The following is a 16,424-nucleotide window of genomic DNA, read 5'->3' as shown; positions in this document are numbered from 1 at the left end:
GAAAACGCACATGGGGCTGGAAACAGGTTATTTTTCAACTCTTATCAGTTAATCTGGTAAGAGATTCAGTCTCCCTGCAGAGCCATCAAAGGGATGGTGTGTTTCCAGAGAGTAGTTTCACGGCTTTACAGTGGTAAAGGAAGCCCTGTCCTGTAAGAGTCACCATAGTGTCACTGCCAGCAGCGAGAACAACCCGAAGCCTGGCTGCTGCGGGGAACAGACAGCAAACCTCCTTCCAGGAGGTGAGGTGGATCCCTTGGCCCTGGCAGCTGAGGGACATGCCCACATGTGGGGGAGAAGGTACCAGCCATTAACCTTTCCGTGCTGGGACAAGGCAACTGCCACAGCCTTTTGGGTGAGCCCTGGGGATGGGACATGACAGGATGGGCACAAAACCACAGTTTGGGGCTTTTTTTTTTCTGCTCCCAACTCTGTTGTGAGCTTCCTGGTGACCTTGGCAGACCACTTGGTCTTTGTGATCTCTACGAGTTCCACCATGTCCCCGGGGCTGCATGACTGCCACGGTGCCTACCTGTCACTTGAAATTTGTCATTCCTGCGTTCAGCAGCCTTCAGACAGAAGTTTGGAAAGATAAAGATGATTTCTAGCAACGTCTGTTCCCTGCCTTTCCTGAGGGCAGCTGTTTCACAGTGAAATGCTGTTGTATAAATCAGCTGAGGACCTTCTGCTTCTCCAGCAGTGGAGTCTAAGCTTGTTCCAGTTCCCCAGGGCTGGTGGCAAACTCAGAACTCATTGCCCAGGGAAAGGAAATTGCTGGGAGAGAGGGAAGAGGTCGGGATGAGACGTTTGCAAACATGTCTAAGGCTGAAAAGAGAGGGTGGCAAAAATCATCAGCTCCTTGGGCTTTGGCATTTGCCTAATTAAGCTCACAGAAACGTTACTGTTTCTGTGTAGGACACAGAACGACATGGACCTGCTGGAGCGTGTCCAGAGGAGAGCTACAAGGATGATCTGAGGGCTGGGGCACCTCACCTATGAGGAGAGGCTAAAAGAGTTGGGGCTGTTCAGCCTGGAGAAGAGAAGGCTCTGGGGAGATCTTATTGTGGCCTTCCAGTACCTAAAGGGAGCCTACAGGAGAGCTGGGGAAGGACTTTTTACTAAGGCATGTAGCGATAGGATGAGGGGGAATGGCTTTAAACTGGAAGAGGGCAGGTTCAGATTAAACATTAGGAAGAAGTTTTTCACTGTGAGGGTGGTGAGGCACTGGCCCAGGTTGCCCAGAGAGGTTGTTGAGGCCCCATCCCTAGAGGTGTTCAAGGCCAGGCTGGACGTGGCCTTGGGCAACCTGGGCTGGTGGGAGGTGTCCCTGCCTATGGCAGGGGGGATTGGAACTGGGTGATCTTCAAGGTCCTTTCCAACCTAAACCATTCTATTACTGATCGCGCGTTGCAGTACCAGGTCATTTCCTTGGAGGGGAGACAGAGAATTAAAGTTTCTAAAGGTGAAAGGAGGAAAAAAAAAGGGGGAAAAATAATCAATAAACCCCCGGTTCAGCCTGGGATGGCTGTCCCTGGGGAACATGCTGTCCCTGAAGGTTTGTTCTTTTGGGCTTCTTGGTGCGTTCCCTGTAAAGCTGCCTCTTCTTTCAAGGGCAGGATTGCTTCTGCCCTGGAGGCAGGGTGGGTGCACAGTGACTCCAGAAAGCCCTTTGGATTGTCTTTTTTTTTTTTCCTGGGGTGGTCACTGCAGAGTGAAGAGGTTCTGGGGACAAGCAGTAGGAGCTGAGCTGGCTGTTCCCCCGCGCTCAGGTCCTGCTGTGACACCCCAGTCCTGCTGCGGGATGGATGCTCCAGGAGAGCCCGGCTCCATCCCCTCCACTCTTCTGCACCCACCATGGTGCGAGATAGAAGGAGTCGGGGGTACATGGCCACCACATGAACCAACTCTGAGCTACATCACCACCCCAGCTGGGAGCAAGGAGGGGTCCCGCAGTGTGGGGAGGCCCAGCAGGAGACACTGATGTCAGAAGAAAAATAGGTCTGTATTCACATTCCTGTCACTCGTTCATTTGTGGCAAAGCAGATGCATGGGGAGGGTTATCCTGCATCGGGGACCAGGTTAGCTGGGCCAGGGCACCGCCAAACACCACCACTGTGGCTGTCCCACTCCCACTGGGTCCTAGCTTGTTGGCCGGTACAGTGTAGGCTCCGTGGCCAAAAGGAGAAGCATGTATGGAGGCAAATCCCCAACCCAACAGGTCCCAGTGGGCTGGCCGGGCATGCCTTCCGCGTCTGCCCGGGGGGTTTGGGCTGGATGTGACGAGGGCCAGTCGCCATCCCCATCCCCACTGGGAACAGAACAGGACAGGCTGTGCCGTAACACCTGTCCCCGCTCAGGGCACCTGAGGGGCCCGATGACCCCAAACCATGGGCCAGCTCTGTTCTGCTGCCCCTCGGACCGGTGCAGGCATGTCCCCAATGCTGTGATCTTTAACCCGCGGCCATTCACCCCGCAGGGTACGGTCACTGACCAGAGTCACCTCGGGGACCTCCCGGCTCCCAGAGCCGATGCGGGTGGCAGTGCAGCCCCGGGTGACCCCGCACCCCTGAGCCATCTGCTCGGATGCCGTCATGAAAAGGGGTGTCCCCACAGCCCCAGGCATCGTTTCCCCAGAGCCAGTGCTTTTCGGGTCGGTGTCCCCTCCTCACACCCCTCCCGGCCCCTCGGGTGCCTGCCGGCTCAGCCGGTGCAGAATTTGCCCCTTCCCGGAGGGTTTTATTGACTCTGAAGCCGGCATCAACGCAGCCGTAGCCGCAGGACCGTGACCTCCGATGTGCCCAGCGGGGGTGACCCCACGCAGGGGGGCCGTGGGGCTGCTCTGTGGGAGTTGAGGCAAGCTGTGTTCCGGGCTGGGCTTAGCAGGGCCGTGACCCAACTCCACAGGATAAAACGGAGAGAGAACACCCAAAATAAAAGGAGAGGGGAGAGCACCGCTCCCTCTGTGCCCACCAGATCTGGGGTCTGGGGGTCCGGGTTGTGAAACTTCTCCTGCTGGCACCACTGGGGACAGTTCTGGAGCTGCTTGTGCAACTCCCCGGTGGCGGTTTGCAGAAAGGTCATCCCAAAACACCCCAATCGCCTGGTTTTGGGTTAAATTTGGAGTGTTTGCTTGCTGTGGTCGTGAGCCGGCTGGGTGGAGCAGCCCCTCGTTCCCCGGGGGGTGGGGGTGGCGGTGACCTGCTGCTGGGTGCCAGCATCCACCCCCGGGGTCCCTCCGTGGGCCCTGACCCCCACCTTGACCTTTGACCCCAGCGCCCTCCCCAGCGCTCCCTCTCCCTTTAAGACGCCCCCTACGCCGGGCGCGGTGGGGTTGTACCAACCGCGCCGCCGCAGAGGGGGGGATCTCCTCCAGCGGGCGTACTCGCAGCCCATTGGCGGGCGATGAGGGCGGAGCGTGTGGGTGGCGTGTCAACCCCCCCCCCCCCCCCCCCGCGCGTGTGCCCGAGTGGTGCAATCCGCCCTACGTGCCGGCCGCGCCGGGGCTGCGGGGCGCCAGCGTCGGACGGGCCCGGGCGGTGGGTGCCGTGGGGGGAACGGAACCGGGACCGCCGCTTCCCCGTGCTGGGGCGTGCGGGGCCGGGGATGGCGGGCGGCTTCCGGGGGAGCCGGGGCTCTAGGTCGCTCCCCTGCGGCTGAGGGGTCCGCGGTCTCTTGTGGCTGAGGGGTGGTCGGGGGTCCCCTGTGGCTGAGGGGAGGCCGGGCCTGGGGGTCCCCTGTGGCTGAGGGGGGAGCGGCGAGCCTGGGGGTCCCCTGTGGTTGGGGAGGGGGAAGGCCCGGGTGTCCCCCTGGTTGAGGGGGGCCTAGGGGTCCCCTGTGGCTGAGGGAGGCCCCTGTGTCCCCTGGTGGCTGAGGGGCGACCCGGCCTGGGGGTACCTTGTGGCTGAGGGGGGGAGTGGGGGTCTCCCTGTGGCTGAGGGGGGCCTCTGTGACTGAGGGGCGACCTGGGGGTCCCCTGTGGCTGAAGGGGGTGGGCTCTGACACCCGCTTCTTCTGTGATGGAGAGGGGAGGGTCGGCATCCCCGGACGGGTGGTGGGAGCTGCGGTGAGTGGGCCCCCTGTTATATGGGGGGACTGGTGTGACTGGGCCACCTGTTATTGGGTGGACTGGGATGACTAGGGGGCCTTGTATGGGGGGGACTGGTGTGAGTGGTCTCCCTGTTATTTGGGGGGAGATTGATGTGACTGGAACCCCTGTTATTTGGAGGGGACTGGGATGACTGAAGCCCCCTGTTATTGGGGGTCTGGTGTGACTGGGCTCCCTGTTATTTGGGGAGGTGCCCCTCTCGTGCCTGGCTCCCTGGCGGCTGTGGGGCACCATGGTCTCTGCTGTGGAGCTGAGGAGGGGGTGTGAGGCAGGATGGGACCTTCCTGGCAGGTCCTGGGCTGGCAGCCCGGGAGAGGGGTGCTCCGGGGTGATGTCCACCCTGCCTGGCTTCTGCAGTGCACTGAAGGGTTACTCGTACTTACCCTGTCCCAGGCTGTTGCTGGTTAAAAGCCTTCAATGAATTTCTTTTTCTGGCCCTTCTCTGCAAAAAGTTATTCCCGGCATATAACTGATGCTTTTGCTGCATGCTGGACTGGCTTGCTGTTGTTCCACCTATTTCTCTTTATAAATTTTTGTGGTGTTGGAAGAGTGTTTATCCCTGTCTTTTCCTGATGGAATTGCTTTTGAGAGTGAACTTATCCCTTTCGGGAATGTGCTTGTTGAAGAAATAATGGAAAACACCCTGTTTGGGAATATTAAAGCTGGAGGGGGCAAAGACTCCTGGATTACAGTATTGGGAGTTAGTCATCAGTGTGGAATTGATTCTTAGGAAGTCATCTTATTTGCAGGAGTAAGTACAGCTGGTGCAGCTTGGAGCATGCTTTAGTCTGCCAGTGCGTAGACCATGGGTTAGCTAGAGTTAGCTTTCAGGGCGTGAAAAGAAATAGTACTACTTGGTGGAATCTATATAGAAAAGAGGGATCCCTGAGGTTTTCTGCCTAATCTGAGTTTGGAAAAGTGACATGGGTTTGTACTTTTACAGCTCTTTTTAGAAGCAGAAACATGTATCCGGGTGAGAAGCTGGAAAAGTCCAAGGAAGGATCGAGTCTTTGTTTCTAAATTCTGAAAGTGAAAAGTGTTTGTGGGGACATCCCTCCTTCCATAGGACTTTATACTTCATGTGGATTGTAGTGAGGAGCTGTGGGTTTTAATTTTTTTTGTTGTTGTCGTTAGCCAGCAGAGCTGTGCTTAGTGGGGTGCATCACTCCTTTTGCTAGATAGAAGGCAATGTGCTTGCTTTCAGTATTTCTGTAGTTCTCTGAGCAATCCCGATGAGCTGTTGTGCACATGCAAAGCAAATTTGCAGATTAACCTGCTGCAGGTGAGGAAATTGGTGTTTTGTTGGGAAAGGTATGGTGAGCCAGGCTGCTCCTGGAGAACCTGGCGTTGTCCCAGTACAGCTCTTGGTTTTCCTTCAGATGCATCTTGTGCTGGTTGATTGCTCTGGTACAGAGTGTCTGGATTCGGAGAGTCCTCTGTGTTGCACATGGATGTGATGGTGCATGAGAACTATATTTGCAAAACACTTTCCCATAAAGCAGGGAGGATACTGTGCCACTGGAAAAAAAACCACCTGACACAACCAAGCACTTTCTTTTAATCTCCTAGTGTAAAAGCCTTGAAGAGTAAGGTGAAGAGTGGGCAGGAAGGAGGAGGTAGTGTCACACAGCTGGCTTAAACCTCTGTTAATTAGTCCTGCTCTCATTGTGACAGACCTTTTGCTTTGTCATCACTTTGGAGTTGCCTCCTGTTCAGTCAATAATCTCTGGGGTGGTGCCTTCTGGATAGCTGGGGTTGAGCAAGTAAGTGCCTTCTGCAACTTTTATTTTGTTTCTTCCAAAGCAGCTGGAGGAGCTCGACGGGGCCATTCAACCAAAACTCCTTGCCTTGTCTTGAGGGAGGCTTTCCCCGCTGCTCGCCGCCCTTCGTGCTGGAGCTCACAGACACCATCAGCACTTGCTTGCAGAGCCATTGGTGCAAGGTAACCTCTTGTCACAGGTTGGGGAGCATCTGTGGGTGCAGTTGGGTTTGGGGAGGGTGGCTGGCAGCGGGAGCTGACAGGATGGGAGCTGGGAGCGATGGTTTCTTTACCCAGTTCACCTGCAGCGAAAGTGGCATGTGGAACCGTGTCTGGACTGAAATCTCATTTGATCTTTACTCTCTCCTTTGGCTGTTGCCACGCAGCCAAGATAACGTGTTTGCTCAGTCCTGAGGGACTGGGGAAAAGGCTTCCCTGCTCAGGTCTGTGCTCCTGCCATCTCCTCCCCATCCCTTTCCTCTGGTATAACAGAAAGCCACCCGACAGTTACCTCTGCTGACACTGAACTTTGTTCTGTTTCCTGACGTGGGCTCTTCTACCTCTAAAAACACAATTCGTAGAACTTACATAAGTTGCTTTCCCAATGTGATCATTTGATCCGAGTGGTGAAGATTATACACGCTATTGTTGAGAGTGAGTCACAAGCCCTGCAGTGACAGGTGCACTTCTGCCAAGATTGTTTTTTTATAGAGTTTGAAATTTCATATATCTGAACAAATAATTACAGGCTGCTCGTAATCTCTTGCTGCTTCTCCCCAAGTAAACATTCAAGTCAATTGGGTGCTGCTGATTCCTCACAGAATCTGGAAGGAATGAGAGAGGAGCGTTTGTATCTCTGGTGGCTTCTCTACGTCCACAAGAGTGGCTGAGTTTGACCTATGGTGGCAGATTATTGTAGTATCATTGCTTAGTTATCACCCAGTTCTGGGCGTCCAGTTACTCCTTTTGCGAGGAATAAAGTAGAATTATTGGCTGATTTTTCCTTTCCATTCTTGGTGTATGGAGTAGGAGATGGGGAGCTTCAGAGTTAAAGATGGGGTTGGCTTTTTCTCCTTGGAAGATCTGGCTCTGGCAGTGCATGTGCAAGTCTGCTGGGAAGGTTTAGTAACCAGCTTAGGGAGTTGGTAGGTCTTTGTGGTGCTGGCAAGTACACTGGATCTTGCTGCGTGGTTGCTTGTGAAATGCATCTATTGACTTGCTTTCACGGGTCATTGCTAGCATCTCTGGGTTTCAGCTAACTCCAAGCTGTGGAGGAGCAAGCTGATAAAATGCCTGCAAGGATTGTGCAAGCCCTGGTTGTGTAACAGGGCTGTACGTATAACTGCTTGAGGTAAGAGGAGCAGCTTGTGTTATGAAGGGAAACAAAAATCTGGTGTCAAGTATCTTCTGTTCATGTTGACCATACTGGAGTGGTAGCCTGGAGTTGGAGAGCTGCAGTTTTTGTAATTTGGGATCAGTCTTTCCGCCTGTGACCCCGCTTACTCCCTGCCTGATTTGTCTGTTGTCCTGTGGCCCTTTTTGGCACAGGGGCATCTGCTTTGGGTACAGAGCTGGCGTTCTGGGGTCTGCTAGTGCACATGGTTGTGTGTGATTGCAGAGGACTGGGCTGGGCAGTTGCCTGTATTTCACAAGTGCTCAAAAAAAGTGAAATACAGCTCAGATTGCCTTACCTGTAGTGGGCAGAGAGGTTTGTAGTGTGACTGCAGATGCTTCTAATAGGGCAGCAGATGTGAAGCCTGGGTCTGGGACCTGGAGGACAGCTGTCTTGTGGTGATGTAAGAGCCAGGGAGTAACATATCCTTCCCTTACAGCAATGTAGGAGACAGGCGTGTAATATGTGAAATGCTTCCACATCCTCAGAGGGAAGCTACCTCATAATACAAAATGTCCCAGCTCCATACAAATAGTGCTTGCTTTTCTTTAAATAAATCCCCAAAACATACTGTTCCAATCTGAGGTCCTTACAGTTCTTAAACCTTTGCAGGATCTATTTAACTGCATCCCTGTGATGTTCTTCCAGCTGTTAGTTTCAAAGGAAATCTCCCAAATGAGAACGGTATTAGAGGATTTTGCTGTTCAAAATCTTCCTGGTAGGAGAGGTCAAAGTCTGTGGCTACCAGCCCTGTCTACAGTGTTCCTCTCCCTGTAGTGGCTGCAGGCAAAATCAGAGTTTGTCACACGAACCCTTGACAAACAGGGTGAGCAAAAGGCCAGTTTGGAGAATGGTTTTCACTGAACTTTCAGCTGTGGCACCATTGGGTACAACACTTGCAAAAGAGGCTGCTGAAAAAATACCATATTCCCCTCTTGATCTTAAAAAAAAAAAACATCTTCAGCAGGACCTGAACCATGTGACATACATGCCTGAGTGGGTTGCTCCTGATATTTTTCAGCATAGCCTTCTGAGCAGTTGGTTTGACTGAGTGGTGCACAAGGTAGTTGGCAAAAGGGTGGTCTAAAACACCTGCAGCGTTGTCCCGACTCCCAAACGTCAGCGGTGCTGAGACCCCCGTTCCCTTTTCAAATGATGCCTGAAGCATGATGCACTGATTTTGTCCCTCCCTGGAAAAGGAGGCGGGGGAACAGTATTAGCAGGGGGTTCTGTTTACCTGCTGTTCTTGGGTTTTGTTTATCCTGTAATCCTTGACACTTGTTTTTCTGTGCTGGCTCATGTTAATCTGCATGAAGGAAGGTGTTCAGGTGCCTAAGCTGGTGAGATGCCCCGCATCCCTGATTAAAGGTTGAGAGATAGGCTTCTACCTGGTGAAAGGAAGTGTGCAAATTCAGTAATTCTGCATTGATTTCTTTTAAGGCAACTTGGCAAGTTTTAATTCATTTTTGTGTTGGATAATGCCTTAAGTCCTTCAATTCATTGTACTGGTCTTACTGCATAGCCCCACCTTGCTATATCTGTAGGGTAGAGTTGCTTTCTGCCTCAGTAAAACTGCTCCTCCTCTTGTTCTCTTCCTTGCTTTTACAGCTGCTATGCTGTCCTTGAGTAAGACCTATTGGCCAGAGAAAAAATCCAAGCGTGACAGTGAAAGCTCAAATATGCAGTATTTCAGGCTCCAGACCGACTGATGCACACTCCACATCTGTCTTATGCCTAAAATAGAAGTTCTGCCAATGTCTGAGCCAGTGTGTCAAGGTCTGGTTAGAAGAGACCTTGCACAGCGCAAGTAATTTGTTCTGTTCCACAAAAAAACCCCAGCTTTTGTGTTTCTTAACCCTACTTGAGGTGCTGCTGCAGCCAAGTCCTCTGTTCAGATTGGGGTTTCTGAGTTGGTGGAAGTGCGAAGAGGCACTTCCCCAGTATTGTGTAGAGACTCTGCTGCTTTCCACCCTTCTTTATGGAGCTGGTGGTTGTTGATGGGAAGCTGTGGGATGTGCTGGGATTTTTTTTTTAAATATGTGTGAAGAAAGTGGTATGGAAGTGCAAGGCATAATGAGCCTTCGTGTGTAGTGAAAGCCAAACCCGATTGTCGCAGGTGCTGGTGAATGTCAGCCCTGGATCACTGCTCGTTATCATTGTGATGAGGAAAGCTTGTTGTGTGCAGTGGCTGCCCTGTTTCAAGGTGAGCACCAACACAGGTGCTGGAGCTGAGGCTGATGGGGCAAGGAAGCTGTGAGGTTTCCCACTGTGCCTTCTTTCCCCAGCGCAGCCCCCAGGAGCCCAGGGAGCTCGCCTGTAGGATGAGCCCACCCAAAACAGGGAGCCCATGCAGACCAGACCAAGCACAGCCACTCATCTGGCCAGACCAAAGGCCTCTTATTGAGGGGAAATGTGATCTCTGTGCAGCAGAGCTACAGAGAAAAGGCTAATTCAAGGGCTGTTGAAGGCAATGTTAAATAACCTGCATCTGAGCGCCAACTTCAATGGTCTGCTTTTGTTTTGGAAAGGACCACTTTTCTTGCCAGGTCTGCTTTTACTAAATAGGAAGGGAAAAAGAGCTAATTTGAGTCTTGCCTTGACCGGTAACTGGCACAGGCTGATGTAAACAGAATTTTTTATTCTAATAGGTTGCATTCATACCTGAAGAGGAATGAGAGAAAATCTGTTTCTGCCCCGAGGGTTTTGTGGCCTAATACCACACACTAGGATGCAGGAAAGGCTTTGCTGCAGTGGGATTCAGAAGAGACCAGGCACGGGAGTCTGTGCAGAAATGCCATTTCCACAGCAGCCCTGGTCTCTTTCTGCTGCTGCTGACCCTCCTCCTTTTTCATAGGCTCGTGTCCGTGGGGCTTCTCTTCCTGACATGTCTTGTATCCTGTCTTGTATCTTTAGTAGGTGAAAGAAGAAAACCCTTTGCCGGTCACAAGACTGCATTCCTGCTTGTAAGCAAGTCTCTTCCTTCTCCACTGCTACTGCCGTGCAGAGCCATGGGGGCTCGCTATGGCTTCCTTTTGGTGCCACCGTCTGTGCGAGCTCCAGACAAGTTTTGCAGATGCTGTGGGATGTTGAGAGAGCGCTGTGAGAGTGGTTTTCTTCTTTTTTTTTTTTTCCTCCCACGTGTTTCAGTTGGTTTTTAATTTAATTTCTATTTACAGTCTTCCCACTTTGCCATTGTTTCTAAAGCTCAGGCTGCAGGTCAGTGCTGTGCAAAGCAAAGAGGAGTTTCCATTTACTTTGGCTGCTCATTTCCACAGTGTGTCTCCCCTCTGTCTTGAAGTTGTCTTTTGGGGCTGTGCTGTGATGACAGCAGAAGGAACTGTCTCTAATTTAAAACTGTGTGTTTTCTCTAAGGCTTCTTCTCGAGGCTGATCGTGTCTGTGATCTGTGTCGTGCCATGGTCCTGTGCAAGGACAGTCAGCAGGAGAGAAAGGGTGATCCCTGGGGCAGGCCAGGCACGTGGTGGGGAGTGGCGTCTGGTCATGCAGACCCACCTGCACCTAGGCAATTCAAGTTGGTCCTTTTCCATCAGAAAAGTCACTCTCGCAGATCTCCTGGGTAATGCTGACATCCCCAGCCGTGCAGAGCTTCCAGCACTAGAAATCGTGACAGCTGTGTTTCCGCTCTGTTCACTAATGCAATGCATGTGCTGAGTCAGTGACACGAGGGTCATCATCATGTGGCTGCAGAGAGCAAGAAGAGTGCTCTGCCAGGTCAGCTCTGCCAGCACTGCCCCTTTGTCCCCTTTCCTGGTTTGGCTGTGCAGGGCTTTTACTGGGAGTCTGAACTGGAGAAAGCCAGTCCGAAAGAACCCGTAGCTTTTTGAGTGTGTGCTGCTGTTAGAGGTGGTGATGATTTGCATGAATTCCCGTTTACGAGAAAGCAGTCTGTTGGTAAGTGTCCTTGCTGGGTGTGAAGGGGGCGGCTAGTGTGGAGCCAAGCACAGAGCTTGGTCACTCTAGGGCTTGTGTTGGTGGCGTCATGGTATTGATGCGAGACGTGTGGCGAGCTCGTTCCTGCAGGCATGGTTTGTCCTCAAACCAGCTGCCTGGTGTCCCCGCTAGCAGTTAGCTGAGACAGCCTGGACCTTGCTGCGGGCTGGGGAAGGCTTGGCTGCCTGCATCCTGCTGAGCTCCCTCTGAGTGGTGCCTGGCACTAGTGCGAGTGTTGGGGAGAGGGTGACTAATGGCATTGCATGCGTTTATGTCACTTAGTTCCTCTTTTGACTCAGTTGTCACGGATTTTTGTGTGTACATATTACAAAATAGAGCTTCTGCCTGCAGCACCTGCATTTATCTGCAGGTGTCCAAAGGGCACTGATGCTGCTTGGTTCCTGTTGGGGAAACTCTGGCTGTTTCAATAAGCGCAGGGGGCATGTGAGATGGGGGTGCAGCCTCTGTGCTGCCCCTTGCCAGGGCAGGCAGAGTCCATAGGGCACAGCATGACTTGTGTCTATCGCTGCGTGGGTGTGGGGGGATCGGGAGTGTGCTGTGTTGAGCTGAACTTGGGAGATTCTTGCTGCTACAGGCTGTGATCGGTGGGAGCCCGAGGATCGGGTTATTGGAGGTGGGAGCAGTGCTGTGCTTGGTCAGCAATCTATCTTCTCCTTTCCCTCTCACATGAGCAGGGCTGACGCCACGGCTCGCAGTGTGCTTATGGTGGCACAGGGCAAAGGAGAGCCAAGCACAGAGCTTGGTCGCTCATTTTTAGAGCAAGAGTCGCAGGCTGAAGTCCTGGTCTAGGACTGGGGAGTCATGTTGTCCTGGGATACTTAAAACTTATCACAGTCATTACATTACTTTGAGTTCATGAAGGACCGACTTCCTGCCAAAGTTGAAAACTTAGCTTTAGAGCCAAGGCTTTTTGATACTAAAAGATACTACAATGGGACTTGCAGAAACATCCTTACACTGGGCAGAAAGGGAGACCTCCCAGTCACATTTCATGACTGTGATGCTGTGCTCCAGCGTGGTTTTGGGGGCACTTGCTGCACCATCTCCTAATGTTGCTGTCAGCTGTGTGCAAGATAGAGGGGTGAATAATAGATCTCTTGAAGTTGCTGACAGCTTGGTGGTTCGAGCGTTCCCCATACTGTCTTGTTTGTTGTAATACTATTTTTCTTTATATTTTAGTATTGTTAACGATGTGATGTGATAGCACCTTTAGTCCACATGGAAATCATGGGGGATTTGAGGATGCCTGGTGCTGACAATGCTTCCTGTCCTTTGCTTCAGAGGTGCACATGAGAATTAGGAGTATATTTTTTAATACAAGAAGGAACTGCATCTGTTTGGTAGCATGGAGATGTGCTGAGAGGGTCCCTGGTGATTTGAATGATTGCGACCTGCTGTGTATCAAGCAAATTCCCAGGTTTAGGAGCTACATTCAGAGGCTGAAAAGCTGTGCTAAAATACAGCATCACTTGATTGCAACATTTCAAAATGTTGTGACTTTTCTGTGTGATGTAGATACCTCGCATCTCACCTGAGACTGATTGACTTACAGCAGATACTGTGGGCATAAACAAGGATCCAGGAACTGGAGCCATGATTTAAAGAAAAAAAACCAAAACAACCCTAAACCAAAAAATTAAAAAGGGGAAGTGGAAGTATCTTATCTTGATTGAAGGTACAATAAACATTGGGAGTAAAGTAACTACCCTTGAAACTGGTGTCAGGGGAAATTTTACTTCTGATTCATAAATGTATATCTCCTCCTTCCCCCTCCTTTGAAAAAAAGGGTCTGATTCTATCAGGGTGCTTCCAGAGACTGCAGAATTTCCAGGATAGCTAAATTCCAAGTAAGAGACAGGTTTCTTTTCGCTGAAAGTTGGAGAAGGATATGTATTTGAAAATGAATTGCTGTGAACTTCTGGAAAATAATTGTTACGGCCAACTAGGTAAGACTGAGATAAATTGAGGAATAATTTTCCTGTGCTAGGTGAGGTGAGTTAAATAGTTCCTGAGTTATGACAACCCTTTAAAAAAAGTGTGAGGTCTACTTCCACATCCTTTGCCTTTCTCTTGGTATATCTAAGCATATCTTTTTCCTAAGGGTGGGAAGCAAAAAGAAAAACCTGTAGCTAAGATGTAGGACTGAAATAACTAAGTGTCCAGGACCAGATGGAGCCCATCATCAAAATTAAAGCAGTTCTCATGTCTTTGGTTCCATCACTAGAGAACAACTGTGTTTCCTTGCAGGGTTAGAAGTCAGTGTATAACCTTTATGCTGTGGAGACTTGTGAATGAAAAGAGGAGACCAAACCAAGACTCTGGTCCATGCACCAGACCCATAACCCTCCAGAAACGGTGCTCTTCCCTCTGGCTGTGGGTGTGGGGAGTGAGTGGGTGGTCTGGCTGCAGCCAGCGGGTTCCCCTTTGAAGCGCTGGAGAGCTGCAGTGTGGTGAAGGCCAGGAGATAGCATGGCTTCCTCCCCCACGTCTGTCCGTGCTACATTCCCAGGAGCTTCCCTCCTGAGGATGCCTCCTTCCAAGGCATCGCTGCTTGGGAGAGCAGACCACCTCTGGAGGCTCGAAAAAACAAAACCACTCATGGCTGCTGCTTGTCCCTTCTGCTCTAGGAGGCCAGAAGCTCTGCTGCTTTGGGCATGGCAATGAATTGCTGCTGGAGGCATAGCACTTGCCTTGCGGATGAGCCCAGGAGCTCATTCTCTCGCTCTGTGTACGGGCAGCCAGTGAATATCCATGTCCGAGCTATCTGGAGCTGGGAGGGGGGATTGCTGTGGGGCTGATTGTATGCTGCCTGTGGGCATTCCACCCTGGGCTGGCTGCCGCTCGCTGAGGATGTGTCTAGCTTGAAACTCTCCTCCACGTGCAGTTTGTTACAAGGGATGCTGCTGTCCTCTCTGCAAGGAGGCTTTCTCAGTGCTTGGCTGCTGCGAGTGCTGGATTTGGTGCTCAAAAGGGACCAAAGGCCCCAAACCAGCTTAGTGTGGTCTCCATTGACCTTGGGTTTTTCTCATGGCTTCCTCTGAGCAAAAGTTTGTCGTTGCCTTACGTGCCGTAGGAAAGGACTTGTGAAGGCAATAACCCAGCAACATTTTTCCCCCCACCAGTGTGTTCTCTCGGTGTCAATTGCTGGACCTGCTCCTCACTGATTTACTGGAACCCAACACGAAGGAGAGGGACCCTGCTGGGAGCTGTGCATTGTTGGCAACTAAGCTCCAGTTGTGGAGGCTTTAACTTAACAGTTTAGTCTACAGCTGTACAGAAATAGCACCCAGCTCTTGTCTGGCTCTGAGATCCAGTGATGGAAAGCCTGTCTGCAAGGGATAGAGGACAGGATGACCTGCCTGATGGAGAGGAAGGGGCAATTTGCTTGTTTGCAGTTGCATTGCTAACATTTTTCTTCCACCCCTCTGCTTAGTGTCATCTCTGGGAGCCTAATGGGAAGTGTTTTAGTGCAGTCACTTGCCAAGTTCTCCACTAAATTAAACTTCTCATGGGGCTGATTGGGCTGCGAAAATTGGCCCACCCATGATTGCTGCCAGGTGGCTGTGGACTTCTCCCTGCACTCTGCAGGGATGACTTATAGCTGGTGGCCCATGCCAGAATACTTTCTTTTCTTTGGAGCTGGAATTTTCCTTGGTGGGGTAACTAGGGGCTCTTATTTGCTGAAGACCTTACCTGGTCTTTGTCATTAGTGTTCTCTAAGCATCACCCTTTTTTTCCCAGCTCCTGAATGCATTAGCATAACCTTAAACTTCAATCAGTTTTATTTCTCAGCCCAGGCGCAACTTGGGGTTTGTTGCTTTTCTTTCAGCCCCCCAGGAAACCTGCATGGGAGCTTTGGCAGGCAGGTTTGCTGAGCAGGTTAACTCTCCCCTCACGTCTCAGCCTGGGGACATGTCCTTTCTCTCTGGTGGCACCACCAAGGCTCTGAGTCACTTTTCTGTGTGCAAGTTCAAATGTCCATGGTCTCCTGGGTTGGCAGGATGCCTAAGTACAAGAAGAGAGTCACTTTGCCCTTACAAATCAAGTTTTGAGTTAATTATCTGTTTGGTTGGACAGACTGTGTCCTTGTGTGTTGGGAAAATAATCTTGCGATCTGGACTACGGTCAGAGGAGTTCAGAGGTTTGGCAGAGCAGCGGGAGGGAGGGAGCGATGGGTGGCTCCGCAGGGGAAGGACAGGGGCCATGGGGCTAGTTGAGGACTTGAGGGCTGGGTGCTCATCCTTGTGCTACTGTGGGCTCTGGGTATGGCCATGGGCAAGTCACAAGTCACTTAAATTCTGCCTTGGCAAATGGGAAGGGGTAATTCAAGGAGATGGGAGTTAAACTGGGGAAGATAGTGGAGGGGACTGGGAAGCCAGAGTCCTAAAAGAGGTGGATAGTAAATTGGAAGTGTTTGTCATTTATGTTTTAACAACCTAATGCGGGGATGCTCACAGAAGTACCACGCCAGAGTCCTGCTCTGTGGTTTATAAGCACAGCAGTAGGTCTGGGGCATCATGTCACCTTGTGGAAAGGAGGGAGAAAGCCCCAGATCTGTGGGGTGACTGGAAGAGTGCAGTCTTCCCCCACTAACACCCCATGGGCTCCATGGTGAGTGAGGGCTTTAGTAAAGGCTGGCCACGAGTCCCTGTTGAGTCTTGCTGGGGTGTTAGTAGGAGCCAGGTATGGCTCCCTGGCAGGAATGCGGGGCTGCTCCGATGGTGCTGGTGGAGAGGGAGCAGAAATCACCTCTGGTAGATCAGCACAGATGCAATGGGAAGGGAGAAGCTTGGTGAGACAGTGAGATAGCTTGGGATGCAAAAGGATCTCAGTATTGTGGTGCAAAGCCTCCCTCCAAAGAGGAGTTAGGCTGCCTTGTTCTCCTAGGAGTAAAAGTATAGTGGAAAAGCATACTCTGAGCATCCCTTAATGCTCTTCTGGTCTTTGGTGGCACTTTGTGATTGCTGGTGTTCATTTGTTTTTCCTTGCTTACAGTGCCTCTGACCATCATGGGGGATGCTGGCATGGAACCGAACATCTCCCCTTCTGACAACGCTGCACAGCAAGACTCTCTCTTCAGCATGACAGACGTGTTTCTCATCTCACTCATCACCGGGCTTTTTACTTATTGGTTCTTCTTCCGCAAGAAAAAGGAGGAAGTCCCAGACCTCCCCAAAATACAATCAGTGTAAGTAA

General features: G+C 51.5%; 1 protein-coding gene across 1 annotated transcript in view; it reads left to right on the top strand.

Moving 5' to 3' along the window:
• The first annotated feature begins 3,469 nt into the window (after positions 1 to 3,469).
• The window catches only part of POR (cytochrome p450 oxidoreductase), a 31,228-nt gene continuing 18,273 nt past the window's right edge, over positions 3,470 to 16,424 (top strand). Inside the window, exons 1-3 of the mRNA XM_082493024.1 lie at positions 3,470 to 3,536; positions 5,912 to 6,047; positions 16,224 to 16,416. Of these exons, the coding sequence (XP_082349150.1) occupies positions 16,238 to 16,416 (179 nt within the window). The 5' untranslated portion in view covers positions 3,470 to 3,536; positions 5,912 to 6,047; positions 16,224 to 16,237. The remainder of the gene's footprint in view (positions 3,537 to 5,911; positions 6,048 to 16,223; positions 16,417 to 16,424) is intronic.

This window comes from Vanellus vanellus, assembly GCF_965231255.1.
Source record: "Vanellus vanellus genome assembly, chromosome: 19".
Taxonomy (NCBI): Eukaryota; Metazoa; Chordata; class Aves; order Charadriiformes; family Charadriidae; genus Vanellus; species Vanellus vanellus.
Note: the sequence above shows the minus strand (reverse complement) of the source record. Positions and strands in the feature narration are given on the sequence as shown.